Source organism: Falco peregrinus, chromosome Z, assembly GCF_023634155.1.
Source record: "Falco peregrinus isolate bFalPer1 chromosome Z, bFalPer1.pri, whole genome shotgun sequence".
Taxonomy (NCBI): domain Eukaryota; kingdom Metazoa; phylum Chordata; class Aves; order Falconiformes; family Falconidae; genus Falco; species Falco peregrinus.
Window position 1 is genome coordinate 82351064 of NC_073739.1, and position 22208 is coordinate 82373271.

The 22208-nt window shown below is 50.3% G+C and overlaps 1 protein-coding gene and 1 long non-coding RNA gene across 6 annotated transcripts in view; both read left to right on the plus strand.

Moving 5' to 3' along the window:
• The window catches only part of CTIF (cap binding complex dependent translation initiation factor), a 141254-nt gene extending 129929 nt beyond the window's left edge, over positions 1–11325 (plus strand). For all 5 annotated transcript variants that reach the window (XM_055791291.1, XM_055791292.1, XM_055791293.1 and 2 more), the window contains 2 exons: positions 9134–9187; positions 10814–11325. In XM_055791291.1, coding sequence (XP_055647266.1) covers positions 9134–9187; positions 10814–11029 — 270 coding nt within the window. In that variant the 3' untranslated portion in view covers positions 11030–11325. The remainder of the gene's footprint in view (positions 1–9133; positions 9188–10813) is intronic.
• Positions 11326–11362: 37 nt separating this feature from the next.
• On the plus strand, positions 11363–15446 carry LOC129782763 (uncharacterized). Its single transcript, XR_008744839.1, has 2 exons — positions 11363–13725; positions 14322–15446. It is a non-coding gene; the product is annotated as an uncharacterized LOC129782763 (long non-coding RNA).
• Positions 15447–22208: the final 6762 nt, after the last annotated feature.

Here is a 22208-nt window from a genome sequence, read left to right on the forward strand (position 1 = left end):
TTCCAAGGAGCAGCCTTGCTGTGGCACTGTCCCGCGCTCAGCGCCTGCGGGTGCATGGGTCGGGGCTGTTGGGGCAGGTTTGGAGCAAACCCCAGGAACCAGCTCATCAGAGAGAGACTAATTAAATTGCAGAACTCCTTTGTGCAGGAGGCTGTGGCTGCAAGACCAATTGATGGAGATCCCTCCAGCTGTTGCTGAGGGTGGGGGGTACGCTGGGGGTATGGCCTTGAGCACTGCCACCCATAAGGGAGATGTGGGCATTGCCCTGACCCAAGACAGATGCTTTTATGGTCGGATTACCAACCCTGGGGACTGAGAGCAGCGCCCAGGAGCAGACCCCTGGAGAATGTACCCCACCAAAGCAGCGGGGAGCAGACCCATCAGGCTGGCAGCAGGCAGGACAGTTGCTCCTCTGCAGGAGTTGTCTCCTACTTCCAGTCTGGTTGGCGGAGATGGTCCCTTTTCAGCATCGTTTAAAATCTTGGCACGCCTCCATCGCTTCCCTGCCTTGGTACATGCTGCTAACTGAAAGCCTCCTCGGGGGGTGGTGCAGGGAGGTTAAATACTCCCCATCTAATTGCTTTCCCCCCATGTCTGAGTCTGCGGTGCAGCATGTAGATGGGTATCCACTCCCCTCCCTTCTCTTAGTGCCTGTTATCTCCTGGGGCCATGCTGTGTAATTTAGCAAAATATTCTAACGCAGTAATTAACGTCTGAACTTCAAGAGGGCACCGCCTTTTCACTGTCTCCTTCAGAGGAAGAGAGACCAAAACCTTCCTGGCTTCAGTCAGATGAGCGAGGAGGGTGGTGCTGTTTGGAAAAGAAAATTGTATCTTTTAACATGTTGGGTTTGTTGGTGTTGTGTTTTGGTTTTTTTTAAATCACTCTCACTTTTTAAAAAGCCTTTTGAGTCAAAATAGGGTCTTCGACAGTATAATGAGATGCTAGGATTTTTAAGATTATTATCCTAGGCAGAGAATGAGACAGAATTCTTCCTTTGTCGAATGAGCAAAGGCAGGAAGGGGGCCGGATCCTGACCCCGTGCCACCCCTCCACCTGGGTAGCTCCATGAGGCCAGATCTGACTGGAGAAAATATATACTTTGTGAAGGGGACTTCTGTCCTCAGAGAAGTCCCCTTCTGGTCCCCCCCCATCTGGTTCTGCAGAAATCGGTGGTTTGGTCTCCAGTCTGGCAGGACTGGGACAAACTGGGGTGTGGTTTGTTGCAGAGAAGGATGGAGGAGGGACAAGGGATGCAGGCATGGGAGGGAAGGGGTGCCAGGGAAGGAGGGGGAAAGAGGAGACTAGGGGATCAGGGACATGGGAAGGAAGGAGAAATGGGGAGAGCAAATAACTGGGAATCCAGAAGAGGAGGATTGAAGACCTGGAAGTACTGAGAGAAAGGTCTGGGATTTGGAGCAAGCGGGGTACACTGATGTGTGGGGTAATGTGGACCTTCAGAGCCATGGCAGGAGGTAATGTGTGGGAGCAGGGGTCTGCAAAGAGGAGGGACAGGCACGTGTCTGTAGGACCGTGCTCCCCACAGGGATGGATGTCCTCATGCATCTGCACCTGCCACGCAATAGATAAATAAACAGCTGTGCAAAAAGCATTCATGCACACAGACCCACCATAGCTGCGCTGCAAAACCCTCCTGCAAATGCACCTTGTATGGGTGGGAACAAAATTCTCTTTAATCTCTTTTATTTGGAGGCAGATCAGGATGGACCCAAACAGGGAGGGCTGCGCGATGCCTTTGAGCCCACCTGCTCCATTGAGTATTTTATGTGCAGGAATGTATATTCTTGGAAAGCTACAGGACTTGTTTAGTCCCAGCATTTAAACCGTAATGGCATATTTTAAATAGGGGAGGGGAAATACCACCCTTGTTTCTCTGGGACCCGTGGAGAAGGCAGAGGAAGCAATTAGGGCAGATATAACTGAATGAAGCTAGATACCATCTCGAAGGATGGTCCCTCCTTCTCACGTGGCTTTGTTATTCTCCTTCACCCTCCAGACCAGGCATTGTTAGTTCCCAAAAACCCTTTCAATGGGATGTAAACACAACTATTCGGTCTGCCACCATGTGCTCTCTACCTCCCCAGATCCAGGAAAGCCGAGAGCGTCCAGCGAGCCAGGGTGGAGCCCGTCGCAATCAAGCGCAATGGTCTCGCCACTGTTTCTTTCCATGTTTTGTGTTTCCCCGGGACCCTTGGGATGAGATCACATCCTCTTCTCCCAGGGTTATTATGTCTTTGGCCGGGCAGGATGAAGCTGGCCGTCTGGGTGGCTCGGTCTCCCTGTGCACGCAGACTGGGTGGCTCTGGCTGTCTCTCTCACCCACCTTTGGGTCCTGAAGGTCGACCTCCAGCCAGGAGGTCCAGAAACTCCTCCAGGTTGTCCAAAATACATTAGGGAAAGTGCCTCCTATGGAGACAGCTCTCAACGCAGCCATGCCAGTGCAAGCAGCTCCAGCCCAGAGCTCCTTCCACCCTGTGCCACCTCCTCTGGGCAGCTGCTTGTGGGACCAACAGTGACCCATGGTGGTGGCCTCTTCCTAAAGGAGCAGCGCAGGCTGCTGTTCGCACGTTCCCACCTGGGCTGAGACCAAGCCGACCTGGTCAGGGAACTGGGAAGAGGGACCCTTCCACGAGATGCATGGGCTGGTGGCACCTTGTGCATCTTCAGTGGGCTTGAAGACTTGACCACATCCCCAGAGAGGTGTGAGCAGGTCGTGTGGAGAGAATTACTACTGCTAGTGGCTGCAGCTGAGTTTTCAGAGCCCAACAAATAATGTTGTTCCATAAGGGAAAAGTTCTCCAAAACTTTGTGTTTGGCCAACCTCAGCATCAAATGGGTGAGCAGAGAAGATGCCACTTATGCCCGTGGACTTCTAAAGGCCTTCTGTTTCCAAGTGCTCACTTGTTTCTTCTCTAGGAAAAGGTCTTACCTGACTTCCCTAGCTCCAGGCTATGCCCAGAGACGGACTTGGTAACCCTTTAGAGAGGGTGGCACTGGTGCAGCTGTTGGTGGGTGCAGGATCGGCTCAGCTGACCTTCTGATGTCCTGGGTCGAGGAGCTCTCATGGGAGCAGATTGTAGAAATCCTGAAACTGGCCTTGCTGGTGGAGTGTTTTGTAATTACTCATACCCCACACCCTCATTTGTACTTGCATTTTCCCCACTCTTGGCTGTTTTCACCACCCCGTGCCTTGTGACAATAAGGAGACTGGAGCTGTAGCAATTGCTTGTAGCTCAGAGAAGTGCGTGACTCTTCCCCATGCAGAGCAGCTGAGCTGTCCCATGCATCTTATCTCAAGCATCTTCCTGAAAGCCTTGCGACAGTGGGTCGATAAGGGGCCAGTGGAAAAGCAGAAAATTGCTGTTGATGTCTTTCTGCAGAGAGCCTGTGAAGTGCAGCAGAACTGGCTCGTCCTCCCAGGAGGACACATCTAGCAGACCATGGGGCGGCCAGGAGGTTTTTGGAGCAGGAGTTCCCCAACTGTGGTCCCTTAGATCACCAAGAGTGCCTGCAGAGCCCTGTCAGCAGGACAGCACGCCCTGCACCTTAACGGGGCTCCTGGTTGTAGGGGATGATCATAGAACCATGGAATCACAGAACGGTTTGGGTTGGAAGGGACCTTCAAAGTCGCTCCAGCCCAGCCCCCTGCCATGGGCAGGGACACCTTCAGCTGGATCAGGTTGCTCAGAGCCCGTCCAGCCTGGCCTTGGATGTTCCCAGGGATGGGCCATCGGGCACCTCTCTGGGCCGCCTGTGCCAGTGCCTCACCACCCTCGGCATAAATAATTTCTTCCCTCCATCTAGTCTGAATCTCCCCTCTTTGAGTTTAAAACCATCCCCCTTGTCCTGTCACTACAGGCCCTGCTAAAAACTCTGTCCCCATCTTTCTCCTAAGCCCCCTTATAAGGGGTCTCCATGGCAATCCCAGCCACTGGAACAGATCCATCTTGCTGAGGACAAAGTCCACCACAGCCCTTCCCATGGGCTCCTCTGGGTAAAAACAAACCATCTCTCCGTCACACTTTCCAGTACAGTGTGTTCATTCTGCTTCAGCTCCGAGTGGCACAAGTAGCTGGTTTTTTCCTTCTTCCTAATTAAAATGTGTCTCCGTTTTCACCCGTTGCCTCATTTTATACCAGCAAGCTGGCTGCTACACCTGGATGATGCATTTGCAACACATTGGCTCCTCTGCGGTCGTGGTCCACACTCCCCAGAGGGAATACCAGCAGGCACCTCCTCATGACCTACGCGTTAGATGAAAAGCATACCTGTGGGCAGGGACCGCAGAGCGGTTGCAAGGCTGGAGCTTCACGCCCAAGGCTGTCTGGATGTCCATGCATGTTGCCACCTGGATGGATGAACCTGCAATGCCCATTGGGGAGCCAGGGCAAGCGGCACGTGGGCTGCGGTCAGTCCAGCTTTCGCTGGGGCTCTAAGACATCCCAGCCTCTCCGTGGCTCTGGGTGGATATTTTCGAGCTTTCTGCGCTTTCACGCTGGAGTCATCACCAAAGCATCAGAAGACACTGCATGCTAAGAGCTAGTTTGTGGCAAGCGTTGCTTATATGCCATTTTGCAAGCGATATCATACACAATAATTAGTACTGTGCCTTGCAGGAGAAATATCGTTGCAGCTGGAAGGGGTAATGTATGCGTTGGGCTGTTCCCACTCCATCTCCCAGGGAGAATTGCTGAAGAACACAATTAAACGTGCATGGTTTGGTGATAAAGGATGGTGGGGCAGGTTCTCCGGTCCTGCTTGTGGCGTGGACACCCCTGAGAATACCAAGTGAGCACTTCAGCTTCTCAGCAGCCCAGGTGATCTCAGAAAGCAGATAATAAACCCAAATATTCGTGGGTATGTGAATCTCATCAGCTTAGCTCTCTGGTTTGCTCCTGGTGTCTGCACTGCGTGAGCATGCATCCATTGCTGTTGAGGAGGACCAGGTTCCATGATGAACCACAGCTGAAGTTTTGGGGATTCTTTGCCCCCCTCAACAGCCGTTGCATGCCCACCCCATGGGGCTTACGTTGCTTACCTCTATAAAGAGCAGGTTTGGAGGCCACGGAGGCCAGGGGAGACTGGTCCCAGTAGCATGCCACGGAAACTAGTTGCACTCAAGAGCCACCCTGCAAGGTGCTGCAGCTCCACCACATGCAGCATTTCCAGGAGCAGACCCGACAATTTATTTTGGGTTGCTTATGAAAATATTTAGTGCCCAGAGCCCAACTGGGCATGCTGCGTCGCAGAGGACCTTGCCCAGTGCTCCCATCTCTCAGCAGGACACAGAAATTTGGAAGGGGAGAAGCCTGACATCTTCCACCAGTCTGCAAAACTGCTAGTCCAGCATCAGAAACAAAAGTGAGAAGCCTTTCGCAACTGAGGCTGGGTATTATATGACTGGCTGGGCAAATTCTGGCATGCAGCCTCCTCTCTTAGGAAATCAAGCAGACTCTTTGTCTGCTTTCCAGCAGGAACTGCTGCTTTCATTGCTCGGCTTCGCCCGATACGGGGGAAACCGGCTGGAGAGCAAAGGGAAGTTTTTCTCGCAGACAGCCCCAGCCTCCGGGGGATAATTACAGGTTAAACCGAGAAGCGTGTGAGTCTCAGCTCACCTGCCCCGTTGTCTGCCTCACGCTCCTTTTTCAGCTCCCTCGTCCGCATTCATCGGCTGGTTTGAACTGTGTGGGAACCTGGTGGAGAGAGGTGGGATGGTGCCCATGGTGGGATTTGGGCAGATGCACGCAGCAGGGAGGAGCGGTTATAAATAGTTAAATAAACAAGAATTACAATGTGGGAGTGCTAATTTAATGGGTATAGCATGTTTACATTAAAATATTTTAAGTAAATACGGATTAGATGGCAAACAATGAGTGCAATTGGATGGGTTCAGGTTTATGGTCACGCAAGTGCTGGTGCTTCAGGAGGGTTGTGATTTCCCTGGAAATCTTGAAGTGTTTGCACCATTTTTTCTTGCAGTGCCGTCAGGGCTGACATGGGGGTCAAGGAGCTTTGGGAAACGCTGTGCTCCTGCTGAAGCAACCACCCCACTGCTTTGGGGTGCCTCGTGCTCACATGGGGCAGCCTTGGGTGGTGACGAAGCACCCTTTGAGAAATACATGTGAGATGTCATCAGTGGCTGAGGACACTGATGGCGGGACCCCAGGCAGCACAGTCCTTGCAGTGCAGCCCTTGCTGTCTGCCTTCAGCAGCAGTTCAGTGCCCATGCCAGGTGAGGGAGAGCCACCTGGGCTCCTGAATCTCCTCCTGTCCCAGCATGCAGGGGTCAGAAGCAGATAGCTGGTGCCTACATCCTGGGGAAGATCCAGAGCCCTGTGTGCTGGAAACATAGTTATGATCATGAATATGCACAGAAACAGTGACAACTTTCCGATCCTCCTGGCTTCAGACTGTTGCACTGTTGCAGGTGGCTGACAGCCATCTGTGGGCATGGACTTGGACTGTGGTTCTCAGAGCACCAGCAGATCTGGGCACTTCTGTGCTGCACAGGGCCTTGCCTGGGTTTGGTGGGCAGGCTGTGGGCCTCCCCAACCCACACATCCCAGGCAGATGCCGAACTGTGGCCCTTGGGACCAGTATCCCTTGATGCCTTGATGGAGCAGTGGAGCACGTGGTGCCTGGATGGGCAAGGTGCTGGCACATGGTGCCTGGATGGGTGAGGTGCTGGCGCATCCCGGATGGGTTAGGTGGAGCACATGGTGTCTTGATGGAGCAGTGGAGCATGTGGTGCTTGGACGGATGAGGTGGAGCACATGCATGCTCCTTGTTCAGCCAAGTCATGTCAGATGAGGTCCAGGAGGACAACTTGAAGGTAGAAGGTACCTGCCCAAGGCTGGGGGTAGGATATAGTCTGTGTCATCATAGGTAGGTAAGACTGTACCTCATTAGCCAAATACCTGAGCACTTGACAGTGGCATATTCGTCCTCACAACCACCTTTAGAGGTAGGGAAGTGCGTCCCAGCTCTGCAGGTGGGAAGATGCAGCAAGGAAAGCCCAAGTGAAGTTGCAGCCTTTCCCTGACCACATATCCCTGGCAGAGAGCAGGATCATCAAGGAGACCGTGACAGAGGAAGGGCTGGGGTCAGGCAACCACCATAGGCCTTCCTCATCAATCCTAACTCCACTTCTGTTGCTTTAATTTTCACATTATGTTCTTTACTAAAGAACGGCAAAATAGGCAAGGTATATTTAATTTGCAGCCCTGATTTATGCTGTGCTCACGAGCTAAATACCCCAGGAGCGGATTGCTGGACTAGTGCCTGTTCAGATTTGTCCCTAACTGATATTTTTTTTTCCTTGTTGTTGTTGGGTTTTAAATAATCTCATGGGGGTTTTGTGAAGAATCTGTGAGCTGTTTGTGAGAATTTATCTCAGAGTGTGCATCTTGGGCTTAACTAACATTTTCCAAACAATTCAGCAGAAAGATTAACTGGGGTTGGGGGGAGACGGCTGTTGTGGTTCAGCCCTGGCTGACCCTTTGGCTAATGCGAGATAAAAACCAATGGACCTCCTGCTCATCGAGATGATGGAAACATCACCTTCAAAGCAAACAAACTGCTCTCTGCTGAAAACAGAAGAGAATGAGGACAAAATTTTGAAAGCAATGATAATTCCTTGAATTACCTCTTCTTTTCCCTAGCTGTTTTCCAGCTGGTAAACAAATAGGCATTTATTTGTAACGAAAAGGAAACATAAAATAATGGGAGTGGGAAGGAGAGATGATAAGGCTGAGAATCAGAATTGTGATTTTAATGAAAGGATGTGACTTTGGAGTACATTTAGTTATGCTAAGCAGTTTTTATATGGGCAGTTTTAATTAGCCTGACCATTTTTCCAATGTCTGCCTCTCCCTGATGAATTTCAGATACTAATAAAGCCAGTTTTCCCAATTTTTCTCCCTTTTTCTCAGTGTTCAGTGCATGCACTCAGCTCCCCGCTGCACGCAGGGATTAGCTCAGGGCCAGCAGGGCTTGTTCAGCCCAAGGTGATCGAGTGGAAGTGGCCGTAGCTTCAAGTGTTGCCAACATTTGTCATTTTATCAGCCACCTCACGGTACAGTGTTATTCGTAACTCTCCAGCTCACTTTGCTGGCTGATTGAGAATCTCATTATTTTGTCTACTTAAAAATTACTAGAACAACTGTGCTTTCTCTTATGGTTTTAGCAAAATACCTGAAGCAGCATCTTTACGTGCTTTACAAAGTCATAAAGATGAGAACAAAGAAAAATGTGTAATTTTGATCTGGTTTCAAGGGTCCTTCCTTGTGGCTTCAAGGTTTGTGAGGTGAGTGTGCTGAGCTCCTATGCTTTGCCACGGCCAGGTAGAGCCAGGCTGACCCTCACTGCGCACCCCGAGTCTGAACCAAGAGGGGTGAGCATCTTCCTTTGCCATCCCATGCCATGCAGAGCGACATTCGGGATCTCTCTTGAAAATTGTTCGTGCTTACAAGCTTGTGTTTGTAATACAGAGAGCAGAGCAGGGTTGGCGTTGGTGCACATGAGACACCGTAGTTTTGCTGCAACCCATTGCGCTCCTGCTACTGTATAATCAGTCTAGAAGGAGCGGTATTAATCAGGCTGGATTGGATGTAACACATTCCCTTCAGGTAGTTTTGTGGCTGTTAGAAGTGTCCCCAGAGGGACGGAAAGGTTTGGTGGTGGGTGGCTGCCGTCCCTTCCAAACTGCCGCTCCCAGGGCTGTGCTGCTGGCATGTTGTTGTCTGATGGTTGTATTTAGTCCCTGTGTATGTGAAATGAGTATGTTTTTGCATTGCTCTGCTGGGGAATAAAAAAAGCAATATAAGCTAAATAAAATTTATTTTGGAAGTTGTTAACCTGAATTCTCTCTATTCCGCCCCGCTTGCTCACTCTCAGCAGTGGGTACACCGCTGATCCCCTTTACCCTGCATTTTGTCACTGTTCATCTTCATTTTTTATGGTGATAATATCTTTTCTCCCCTTTTTCTAATTTTCTGTCCTTTCCACCTGGAAGTGGCAAAAGCCAAGCTGGACGAAGAGATGGAAGGAAGGTCATAAGGGAGGAGGAGGAGGTCATGCATTTCTCACCGCCTGTCTCTTCTCTTTTTCGCAGTTGTTGCAATCTCAGGATGTGAAGGAAGACGCTGTGCTCTGCTGCTCCATGGAGGTAGGGAAGCACCCGCGCCACCCACCCTGCTCCTCATGGCTTTGCCCCTTCTTTGGCTACGCGTGTGTCAAGCAGCTGTTAGATGTTTCCAGACCCAAAGAGCCATGTTGCTTCTTTGCATGATAGAATCACAGAACGGTTTGTGTGGGAAGGGACCTTCAAAGTCCCTCCAGCCCAGCCCCCTGCCATGGGCAGGGACACCTTCAGCTGGATCAGGTTGCTCAGAGCCCGTCCAGCCTGGCCTTGGATGTTCCCAGGGATGGGCCATCGGGCACCTCTCTGGGCCGCCTGTGCCAGTGTCTCACCACCCTCAGCGTAAATAATTTCTTCCCTCCATCTAGTCTGAATCTCCCCCTTTGAGTTTAAAACCATCCCCCTTGTCCTGTCGCGACAGGCCCTGCTAAAAACTCTGTCCCCATCTTTCTCCTGAGCCCCCTCTAAGTGCTGGAAGGCTGCAGTAAGGTCTCCCCGGAGCCTTCTCCTCTCCGGGCTGGACAACCCCAGCTCTCCCAGCCTGTCCTCCCAGCAGGGGTGCCCCGGCCTCTGACCATCCCCGTGGCCTCCTCTGGCCCCGCTCCAGCAGGTCCATGAAAGACATCACTGGGAGATAAGGGACAGCCTTTGAGATTCTGTCACTGGACTTTTGATCCATGTAAATGGATGCAAAAATTTTGGTAGCGGGGTCGTGTATCACAGAATTACATCATCCTGGTGCCTTCAAATCTCACCCTGCCTTTATTTTTTAAGCACAAACACCTGTATTGGAGCAAAAGCTGCCCTGTGGCTCATGTGAAGAGGTTTGCCATGCTCAGCAGCAGCTTTGCGGAGCAATGCTGGTACCAATATAGCAGAGTTCCAAGAGTTTCACTTTTGGGGAGTGATTGGCCTGTGGGGATGGATGCTGTCCTTGCCATCTGAATGGTTGAAATTGCAGCCTGAATGGCTGAAATTCAGCAAAGCGTCAGGCAACCAAGGAGGAGAGGTGGAATTTTTAAGTTTAGGACTTTGGGGAGCTTATGCTGCTCCATAGAGGCTCTCCAAGGAGTAATTGCTTTAAAAAAAAAAATCTTGTCTGTCCTCAGAGAAGCGGCACGACAGGTATAAATGCCGATCTCGGCAGGGCAGGATTTGTTATGCATACAGGAGGGCTCTGCTTATTCCAATTAATGACTGGGAGTCACTGACAGCTATGAATCAGCGAGTAAATGAACGGCCAGGTCGCAGGCAGGAATACCACATCACAGCCTGCGCTTTGTTTTGACAATAGCATGATTTTTATTTTTTTTTTTTTTCCAAAAGCAATCCAGTGTTGCTGCCTTTGAAGTCAGTGGGAGCTGAACCATTCGCTCCTCCAGCAGCTCCTCCTGCTTTTGAAAATCTCACCCTTTATGTTTGGCTGTTGGAGCAGGCTGCCAGGTGGTTTTGGTTTTCAAAAGCCACGACGCCTTTAACCTTGCCTGCTTGCCCCGCCGCACTGAGCAGGGCAGAATTGGAGGGATGGAGGATGTCTGGAAATGCCGGCAGGGTGTTTTCATATTGTAGAATGATACAACCATAGAATATCTCAAGTCTGAAGGGACCCATAAGGATCAATATGCCATGGTTGACCCCTTCTTCTCCCGACAGCTGCAGAGCACCGGCCGGCTGCTGGAGGAGCAGCTGCCCGAGATGATGACGGAGCTGTTGGCGATAGCGCGTGACAAGATGCTGTGTCCCTCCGAGTCCATGCTGACGCGCTCCCTGCTGCTGGAGGTTATCGAGCTGCACGCCAACAACTGGAACCCCCTGACGCCCACCATCACGCAGTACTACAACAAGACCATCCAAAAACTGACGGCTTGAGGGGCAGGGCAAGGTGGGGTGGGAAGGGACGAGAAGAAGACATGCACCTTGACAGGATCCGGCAAGAGCTTTTCCGATTTCAATCCCCCAGCAGACCAAACCCCAGCATGCTCGAGAATACATTCGTGGGGCAGGGAGGGAGAAGCATGTTTCTTTTTCAGCTGCGTCGCTCAGTGCCACCCCTCTTCCCCGCCGTGGTTTTGTTTTTGGGGTTTCTTTTTCTGAACTCATTGCTCAAGCAGCAGCAACGCATCCCGCCGGGTTATTGTTTGGCTTTCGAAAGAAGACAGAGAATTTGGGGGGGTGGGGGGGGTTGGGGGGTGGGGAGGAGAGAAAAAAAAATAAGGCGAATCCAAGTGGGGGCTAGTATTGTTTTCACGCTGTCCTCCGGCCTTGCCCCAGCCAACTGGCAGGAGACAGCAGGCAGCAGATGTCTCGGGAGGACAAAGCCAGACACACACTACACCAGACACTCATAATTGATGGCTTTTGTCGAGCGGGGCTTGCGTTAGGTCCCCCCCTCCCCGCCTCCTTGTCTTCAACTTTCTGTGTGTATCCCCTGCCCCAGCTCGCCACCCCTTCGACAGGGGGTTGGAGAGTGGGACGACTTTCTTATTTGCACTGGGTTTTCTTTTTCTCGAGCGTTTGTATTTCCTTCTTACTTTATTGTATTGTTGAACGGACAATTGTGATTAGCTCGGAGACCGGCAAAGTGATGCCTTCCCCTGAGCTGACTCATGGTTTACGTGAAGATGCTGAAGCAGAAGGTGTGTTTTAAAGGAGTCCAAAAGCCACTGCAGAAGTAACGTAGCCACCGTCGTCTTGCCAGTACCTTCTCGATGGATTGAGAGCTCCTCTGAGCTGGGAGCTCTAAGAAACAGGGGATTCTGCGGCTCTGTTCGAGTCGCCATTATCTCTTAGACACTATAACCCTTTTTTTTCTTTTTTTTTTTTTTTTTAATACTTTTTTTTTTCCATTGAAGGAGTGCTTTATTGTCATTACTGTCATGGTTGTAATTATACATTTAAATCCAGGCCTGTTATAGTCAGGCTTAATAATGTACAGGGCAAGGGAGACGTGAAGGTTTTTTGTTCTTTGGAGACTAATAATGTGAAGAAAATCAATTTATGACAAAAAGGAGGAAAAAAGTAGAGGAAAAAATAGGAAAAGCCAAAAATAGACATTTTGAGCCTGGCTTCTATCTAGCTGAATTTGCTATCCAGTGTTTCTAGGTGTGCGGTGTACGGGAGTGGCTCTGTCCCATGGTCAGTGTAAGAGGCACTGTGTCACCAAGGGATAGATGATGTGTTCGGAGGGGGAGACTTTGCTCGGGGATCCCCAGGCAGCTCCATGCTGGAGCATCCTGAGGGAGGGGGTGGCTGCAGGGGGGTGATGGCAAGACACCGCCTGGGCAAGGAGATGCCTGGAGGGTGAGGAGGCTGGTACGGAGGGATGCACCACGCCACTGCATCGCTCCCTGAACCATGAACAAGGCTTAGTGGTCTCTTTATTTGCTTGTCTAGCGATGCTTTGGCTTACTAAATCGCTTCAGGTGCTTATTTCAGCTGTGCGAGCTGCCCTGTCACATCTGTGCAGTAGAAGAGAGCCAAGGAAGGCACAGTGCCGGCAGCCCGTCCTGTATTCTTCCCATTATTCAACTTACTTTCCTTTCCTGGTGAGAAGAAGAGAATTTATGCCACGACGCTGGCGTGCATGGCCCCCGGATCAGGCAGGCTGGGTCTGAACCCAGCAGCTCAAACCCGTTTTTCCAAGGAAGACGTTGAATTCCTGGTGGCTTGTACAGGAGAAAGTTTTCACCCTGACCTCTTTGGATGTGCAGTATGTTCTTGGGTGCCTTATGAATGTGTCGGTCTGTCTGTGATGGGGTGGAAGCTTTCGCTGCAAAATTTAAAGGGCAGAAATTTTCAGCAGAAAATGCATTGCAGGAGACAGAGAGTCCTGATGCTGCAGTTCAATTTTAAATTTAAATTTTCATCTAGTTGTCTGCTGATGTGGTTCCTAACCTGCACATGGAACAAGAGGAGCAAGCTGGAAACGGGAGCTTCAGTCCTCCTGTCTACCCAGAAAGCAGTAAAATGGTTGCTGAAAGCACTGGACTTGGTTGGAAAAATTAATTTCTGCTTCATGGATTCGAGCCCGGGAGCTTTGCATGGTGACAGTGCCTGGCGTTGCCTCAGCTTCGTTAGTAGCAATGGGGTTTGATAGTATTAATGAGCAGCTGAACTTGATGGAGGCGGCAAAGCCCATCAGTATTATAAGGCTCAGGGTTGTGCCCATTGATCTTGACTTTTCGTGCTCCCTGATTTCTCAGGGAGTGGAGGAGAAGGGGATTTAACACCTATTGCCGTGTGCCCAGGCACAGCTTCAGCCTTCTGGGAGAAGACCAGATATCTGATCTGAAAACCAGATTTGTCTTGATTATTATTTTTTTTTAAGAACAGAAAAGTCCTATAATGGGGGCACAGCCTGGTGGGTCAGGGTGCGAGGGATCCTGCCGGCAGCGATCCAGACCACCACTCTGGCCCCTGCAGCTTCTCCCTTCCCCCAGAATTTGCTCTCGGGATGTAGTGAAAGAAGAAAAGAAAAAAAAAAGAAAGAAAACCCCAGAGAATTGGAGATTTGGCTTCTAAAATCCTGAATTTTCACCTATCAGTGCGTCAGGAGGCATTCACAGGTAAAGTGTAAGCCATGTGGCAGTATTTCTGTTCAAGCATTTCCCAACCCCTGCCAGCCGTGAGGGGTTTATTCAATTTTCCCATTGGGATGCAATCCTGCAAACCCCACCAACCAGGCTTGGCCCATGACTTTTCCCTCCAACACTGGGATTCATCCCACCGAAGAAGTTCTATGTGAAATCAGTCTGTTTTTAATGTCTTGCCATTTGTCTCCACTATTAACGTATGCTAATCCAGCCATGAACTGCTTTGGTACATCAGTCACTCTGTTGATGTTTGAGAATCAAAGTGTCGACCAAACATGGTGCTGTCGATCAAAATTCCATGCTGCCAATGGTATCTTTCTGAAGTCCATCGGTTGGAAGCCAGCAGGCATATGGCATCATTAAACTGTGGTACCATGTTGGGAAAACAAGGTCATTGGATGGGGCAGGATGGGGGGCAGTGCTGGGAAGTTTTGGGGATTCCTGGTGAGAGCACCTAGAGATGTCATTGAGTATTTTCTTCTTCCTTTCTTTGGGGGGTGGTTTGGGTTTTTTTGGCTTTGTTAAGAAACGCCAAAAAAGTGTAATTCTAAAACGTGTATTTTTTGCAGTTGTGAAGCCACTGGCTACATCTCCCCAGATTAGCCAGATTCAATCTTCGCTGCTCAATAGAAGTATCCACGTGGGGCTTTAATATGACGTCCCCATGCGGCTGTATCAGCAAAGGGGCAAAGAACCTCCTCGAGCCAAATATGTATGGGGCCAAACCTTGGGCTGGTATGAAGGTGAGTGTCTGAAGCATCTGCAGAGGAGCGATGCTCTGCAGCACCGCCATGCCGGTCCCCCTCGGATGCAGAGCAGGTTTGCTGGCTCTCTGCCAGACTCCCCAGCATCTAATTCACGTCGTTCCTGGTGAAATTATTTCCCAGCTGAAGATTTTTGCTACCCACAAAATGACTTGCTTGGTTTCCCTGTGAGGGATTTCACTCCCCTTTGGAGAAGTCTTATGTATAGGGAGGTGAAATGAAAATGGGGGGAAAAAAGGAAAAGTAAGCGATTTGCCTGGTTCCCCTGTTCCCCTGAAGAAGATTAATTAGTATCTATTCTTGGCGTGATTGATGGCTTTGAAGGAAAACTTGTCAGAGTAACTTATGATTTATTTTCATGCTTATTTTTGTAACATCCCTCACTTGGAAGTCTCTCAAAATCTTAAATACTATTTTTTTTCTCACTTCCCCGCTGGCTATTTTATGGCTTTACACTAATCTTGCTCTTCTTGGTGTTAGCTATTAGCAAGTCCCGGTGATATCTTCAGTATCTTTTCAGGAGAAATGACACTAAGGGTTGCAAAGTCCACTGTTGATAGCCAAGGGAGCTGCGGTATCCTGCAGAACACGGAGTTAACGCTAGCAATTCATTGTATTTTTTTTAATGTATTTATTTGCATTTGAAAAAACAACATTTTTAATTTAATCATATTTGTTAAACTAAGCGCTTTAAAAAAATTAAAAAAAAATTTAAAAAAAATTAAAAAAAAGGAAAAAGGTTTGGGGAAGAATAAAGACTAGATATTCATACTAGAGAAAACACAAACTCAATGTTTTCAGCATTTCAGAGACTGTTAAAACAAGGGAGCTCATAACTCTTTGTGGCAATTCAGTCTTTGTTTATAGAACATCCAGACCCACTGTATGCTATAAAATGCATCATCTGAGTAATAAATGTTTAAAGCTTGACATTTCCCATCTCTTTGTGGGTACGGGTTAAGACAGTGCTGGTCTGGGGGAGACCTTTCTTTTGTTCAGAATGGAAGAAAAGGAAGATGGGGGTGGGGGTGGTGGAAATATCCCTAGCAGTGTCTGCTTGGCAGCGTAGCAGAGGGACTGATCCTTCCCTCTGTGGGGATGGCTCAGCCCATGGCCCTGGCGCCAGGTCGGATCCTGCATGGTGCTGAAGCTCTGCTTGGGGACAGGCCCCCTCCCCATCACTTCTCACAGCGGTGAGGATGAAGCCCGTGGGAGCGGTGCAGAGGGCTCAGAGGTCCATGGGTGATGGATTTGACCCCTCTCCTGGCTGTGCCTCCCCCGCCACCTGCTCCCCTTCATCTGTCCCAAGGGAATTGCCCATCGATTTGTGTCCTACCTCGGGGTCTGTTGGAGGACCCCCATTTATCACATCCATTTCACCCAACACCACAGCACGCAATGAGGGGTCATGGACCACTTCTGCCTTTTACCACATTCAACCTGTTTTTTTAAAGCAAAAGTTTTCAAAAAGTAGTTTTTCTTAAAACCATCCTCTGGAAAACCCTTCTCTAGCCCAAGCCAATTAATTTTTATCTAATTGAAAGAAAGCCCCATGGGTCACTGGAGGTGAGCAGTGTGTGTCCGTGTGTCATCAGGCTCTGGCCAGAAAATTGGAGGTGAAATGGTTCCGGCTTTTGAAGAAATATTCTGGTGAGATGCTGTCCGTGGCCCTGCATGTGTGCTCAGAGCTCACAGCAGCACAGCCACGCTGCAAAATAAATACAAAAAGGAGGGGGAAGGAGGTGGGTCTGCACCGTAGCAGAGGGATCCTGCTGCTGGCTGGGGGCTCGGCTGGGTGCTGGAAGGCCATGAATACAGGGATGAGGTGTTGAAACGAGGCACTGGCCACTTGCACCCAGTGCGCATCACCCAGCACTCCACGCTCCATGACAGCTCCATGCACAGCTCCATAGCTGCTTAGGGGAAGAGCCTGGGATTTATTAAACACTTCCTGACCTGCGCTGCTGGCTTTCAGGATCATCTCCTCATGCCTCTCGTAGAAGTCAGATATTAACCTTAAATTCCATGCCAAGCATTTTATATGAGTTTAACTCAATTTGCCAAAAAGCTCATTTTTGCTGCACTTCTGCCTGCAGTCAAGGTCTCAACCACCATAATCAACATCCATGCTGGTAAATCAGACATAGCCAAGGTCAGGTGGTGGAGAGTGACCCACACACTTAATGTAACCGAGCTGATCCATGATGCTTTCCTTTTTCATAACCCCCTCGTGGTTTCTTTGCCCCCCCATTTCTGCTGCATCTCCCTGCTGCGGCACACCCAGGCTGGGTCCCCTGCCCAGAGAACAACGGTGGCCCCACACCTGATCTTTTTTGTGCTAACACAGAAAGTAGATGACATGACCTACCGGGCAGCGTTCCTCATGATGTGGGTCATCACCTGATCCATCCTTCTGCCCCAAAGCAGGACCAAGCGCACCAGCACCCTTCCCAGGGGAGCTTGTCCAACCTACTCATAAAACCTCTGGTGATGGAGGGCAGATTGCCCGTTGCCTCCACAAAATGTCATATGCTGGACAGTGGGGTCATTCCTAGACGTTTACATAGGGCTAGAAATTAGAAATTATATATAATTTAGTCTGTTTAGTCCTTTGGGCAATCACCAGACACTGCTTTGGGTTATTTTGATAATCGCCCAGCGTAAAACAAAAAAGCTGGTTCGTGCCACGGGCCACTGGAAAGCTGACCCAGTAGGAACTGGTTTTGTTGTGTTCCTTCCAATTACTTCTGTTGCTGCATCAGCTGGGTGGGTTTTGCAGCAAGTGAGACAGATCACTGCTGGTAAATGACAAGATAAAACCATCCAAATCTCTCCTCCAAAGCCACCTTTTTGTAGGATCCATACCTAAATGTCCCCATCAACCACACCAACCTACAGCCAGACTCTACAACTCCAGGGTGTGCTGGAGCTGGAGTTTGGCTTGTCCCACCAAATCAAGGTTGTGAGCATCCGGACCAGTTGTGGAAAGAGCTTGTCAGCACCGGAGCTGGGCTGGGAGCAGCCAAGCCAAGAGCAGGGACAGTCCCTGGGCCCCTGGGCCCACCAAGATATATGAAAAGAGAAAATAACCTGCAGTAAACTCAAGATTTTGGAGCAGATGGATGGGACTTGCTGTGGAGCTGAAGCGTTCAAGATGCAGGAATATTTCTGTGAATTCCTCGTGGCTGCCAAAACCCAGAGAGCGGCAAATAAAGAAACCCCCTGAATCAGAGTAAGTTTGCTTGGCTTTCCTAAAACATGGCAAACCTGCAAATAGCCGGGATGTTCTCCTCTTCCAGCAGCTCCGCTTCTACTACTGAATAATAAACGGAGTTTTTAAATGCTCCTGCTGGTGGCAAAATGGATAACAAAGGTAAATCCTAAGTGACAAATCGCATTCACACTTCACGTAACAGCATTGCTGCCATGTTTGCAAGCTGAACTGTAGCTTAAATGATCATTGTTCAGGGTGCAACAAGAACAACAACCATATTAAAACAATTCATGTGCATTGCAGGACTACATGGCCTCTTCTTTTGGATCCTATATTGTGATCATTAATTATAAAGCTGGAGACTTGAGTGGCTACATAAGTGTGAGTACTTTATATCTATGCCATTCCTGAGGACCTCTCTGAATTCATTCCTAGAGCTGGATTTCTGCAAAAAATACCCCATCCTTGGGCTGTAATTTAATGATTTAAACATTTCCAGGGATGCAGACACGGCCTGTAACTCGTGGAGAGTTGCTGTGGTTATCCTCACTGTTGCAGATGAGCACAGGGGCCCAAGGATGGGTGGTCGCAGCACAGGCCACCGAAACGGAGCCTTCTGGGGGAGGTTGGGCTTCCTCCACCCAGTGCAAAGGCATTGCTCCACTCAGGGCTGCAGCCTTCAGGGGGAGTTAGCAGTGCTGCAAAGGGCAAAGCCTTGGTGGATTGGATGCTGAACCAGTGCCTCATCCCATCGGCTAACTATTTCCCACCAGTCGTAGCCATGCCACAGAGTTAATGGGGAAAAAATGCAAAGTCCCTCTCAAGAGAAATGCCAAGATTTCCAAATTCCATTCTGTCCTAAATTGTCTGAGTTTTTCACCCAACAAAGCATTTTGTTTCAATGTATGTTATGTTGCTGTAGCAATAACATTTAAACAAAGTGTTTGGACTTTATTAGCACAGACCTTTTCAATAACTTCCCATAGAGCTTTCCCATCAAAAGTTTCCACTTTGAGAAAGTGATGCCGGGAGGTGGCGAAGGTCTGATGGCAGCAATGACCTCCACCATGCATTCCATGGTCCTGGGCTTGCTTCTGCCTCTGTGCCTTTCTCCCTGCCCTGCTGCAGGGAAATGCAGCGGCATGTCCGTCCCCCCGCATGTTGTTCTTAGGCATCCAAACGCATGACATGAGCATGTGGCCTTGCAGCCAGGATGGGGAGGGAGCCGCACAGACCTCACTGGCACTGCTGGTGACCGCACAGTGGTCATTGATGATGGAGCTGTGAGAAGCAGTTAGGTTCTGGAGGAGATCCAGTGCCTTTGCAACTGGTAGAGACATGGGGAACACAGGTGGCTGAGGAACTGGGCTGCAGTGAGTGTCTGCATGTGCCTGAGAGGTGGAGAAAGTGGTCTGTGAGATCCTCTGGTGTCTAGGACCAGTGCAAAGTCCAAACAGGTGGTGATGGAGACCATTTCCATAGTGCTGCAGACAGCACTGAGCCCGGATTTTACTTGGGGGATGCTCAGAGGTACCAGTGGTGTCCCCAGGCTTCCTGGTCCAAGAGACAAATCTTTTTGCTTCGTGCATGCACCAGGGTGTCCCTTCTGGCTGTTGTCCTGTGCGTGGAGATGGGGAACAAGCTGCTGCCTCTTACCTTTAAAAATAATAATACTGAGCTCTGTGGGAGCCTGGGCTTTCTTGGCACCCAGCCCGCTGCTCTGGCATCAGATGTGCAACCCCTGGTGCAGGAGCCGGAGCCAGGGTGCCGTGTACAGGTGGGTCGTGAGCAACACGAGCCTGATGTGCCATGGTCAGACATCAGCTAAGCTGGGTGTTCCCCAGGTCCCTTGTGTCACCTGCAGCCAAATTATCTGTCATTGGCACTTCTTTGTCCATGGGATAAAATGCAGAATAAATCCTGATCAGCATTTACTGCTCCCTGCCTTGATAACATCTGAATCCTAGCGGCTCTCCTGTAGGTTGGACCTCTCATGGGTGGGGATTGATCCTCCTGTGTGCTGCCCAGCCGTGCCCCGGAGCTGTAGATCTCCCTCACCGCAGGTGAGTGTGTCCCAAACTGGTCCCACTGCTGGTACCATGGGGGAATGTGTGGTTCAATTACTGCAGAAGGGCCCATAGCAATGGGATGGCTCTGGTCTCCTGGAATCACAGAATCCTAAAATCATTTAGGTTGGAAAAGACCTTTGAGATCACCAAGTCCAACCGCTAACCCATCACTGCCAAGGCCACCGCTAAGCCCTGGCCCCGAGCGCCACAGCTACAGGTGTTATAAATCCCCCCAGGGCGGGTGCCGCCAGCCCCCCGGGCAGCCTGTGCCAGCCTTGGCCACCCTTTCCGTGACGGGATTTTCCCTCATTCCCAACCCAACCCTCCCCCGGCACAAGGTGAGGCCGTTCCCTCTCGTCCTGTCGCCTGTTCCCTGGGAGAAGAGCCCGACCCCCCTGGCTCCAGCCCCTCTCAGGGGGTTGCAGGGAGCCAGAAGGTCTCCCCTCAGCCCCCCCTCTCCAGGCTGACCCCCCAGCTCCCCCAGCCGCTCCCCACAGCACTTGTGCCCCAGCCCCTTCCCCAGCCCCCTGCCCGGCTCTGGGCACGCTCCAGCCCCTCAGGGTCTGTCTGGGAGCGAGGGGCCCAGAGCCCACCGCGCCATTCCAGGGGCGGCCTCCCCAGTGCCGAGGGCAGGGGGACGGGCACTGCCCTGCTCCCGCTGGCCACACCACTGCTGGCACCAGCCAGGATGCTGCTGGCCTCCTTGGCCGCCTGGGCACACGGGGGGCTCATGCCCCGCCGGCTGCCGACCAGCCCCCCCAGGCCCTTTTCCACCTTTCCCAGCCACTCTGGAAGTTCATCCCTTCCAGCAGCCTTGCAGGACCATCCTCTTCACCCACTGTCTGCCCAGGGAGGTGGTGGAGTCACCATCCCTGGAAGTGTTTAAAAAAGGCATAGATGTGGTGCTTAGGTACATGATGTCATGATAGACTTGATGATCTCAAAGGTCTTTTCCAACCTAAATGAATCCATGATTCTAGTCCATGATCTCCTCTCCAAACCATTCTGGAAATCAAGGACCACAGCTGGAGCTGGGCCCTCCCAAGAACTCCCAGCCCAGCCCTTGATCCTGCAGAAACCTCCAGGTATTTCTCCTCATCCATCAGCCCCATGGACAGAGAAACAACATTGCGTCTCCCAGTAGTAAATGCCACCAGCATGCTGCGGTGAGAAGAACATCCTTCAGGCTCAGCGACCAATTTTAAAATTATGAGTTTTGATATTTTTTTATATCTTTTGATGGTTTTTTAGATTTTGAGCTCCAAAAGAGCTCCAATTCACCTTTCAAAGCAAGTCTGGAAGAGGCCAAATTCAGTAAATCAGCAGCTACACAGCATGAGGGTGGGAGGAAAAACTGCATCAGGAGGTGGGTTACCAAAAACCTGTCTGGTAGTAATTACACGTGTCATCTGATGAAAAACTGGTTTGAGGGCAAATGCTGTAAAATATTGCTCTGGGGAGAGAGGGATGACAAAGGTTGTGAAATTCAGTACGTGGATTGTTTTACAGCTAAGGTAACTTCTATCCCTAGGGCTGCATTTTACAACTCGGGTGAGAAATCAAATCTCAGTTTGCAGGTCTGCTCTGCTCTTCTCTTAAAGCACAAAAATATGGTGTATTTGTTCAAAAACCAGGTTTTGTGCTGATTTCCTAAAGATAAATGCAGTCTTATTGGCGAGGTGTTGGGGCGGTGGGGGGTGGTGTCAGGCAATGAAGCATTTGGGAGAAGGATTGTGCTGCGTGTGCAGACTGCAAGTGGTTTTCACAATCAATGCATGGACACGTCCTCCCTTATATATTTATATATTCTTTATATAAAACTGCATTTCTGTTGCTTCTATGAGCACTTAAAAGTAGCGCTATAGGGTCTCACTGCTCTCGCAGGAGAGGCTAAGCCCAAATCACCTGGCTCTGTTCCTTGGGTTCTGGTTTGCAGCCCCGCTTACCCATTTTTCCCCCCATTTGCTCTCTGTCCTGTAATTTAAATTTCCCTTTGCTCCCTCTGTGTTTGCAGACAGGGCTCCTTCCCCTCTCCAGCTCCATGCAGTCACTTGTGGCCACCTCAGCTACCTTTCCACAGCCAATCATGTCACCTCCTCAGGGATGATGAGTTGTCCTTGTCCCGGTCCCCACCTGCACTCCCCTTTTTGGGTGCAGGTGACCATCCCTGCAGCTCCCATGTAGATCCCCAGCACCTCGTGCAAGGATTTTCTCCCTTTTTAACATTTTCTGCAGCTGCAAATGCATTGCCTGGGGTTTTCTGGGTTTGCATTCCAAAATCCCACCAGCAATTGCCATCACCCCTGTGCACCCATGGCACCCATGGAAATGCTGCAAGGAGGTTGCAGGGAGCCTCATGTCCCCCTGCTCATTTCCAGGTGTAACCCATTGCCTCCCAATTCCTCCCTC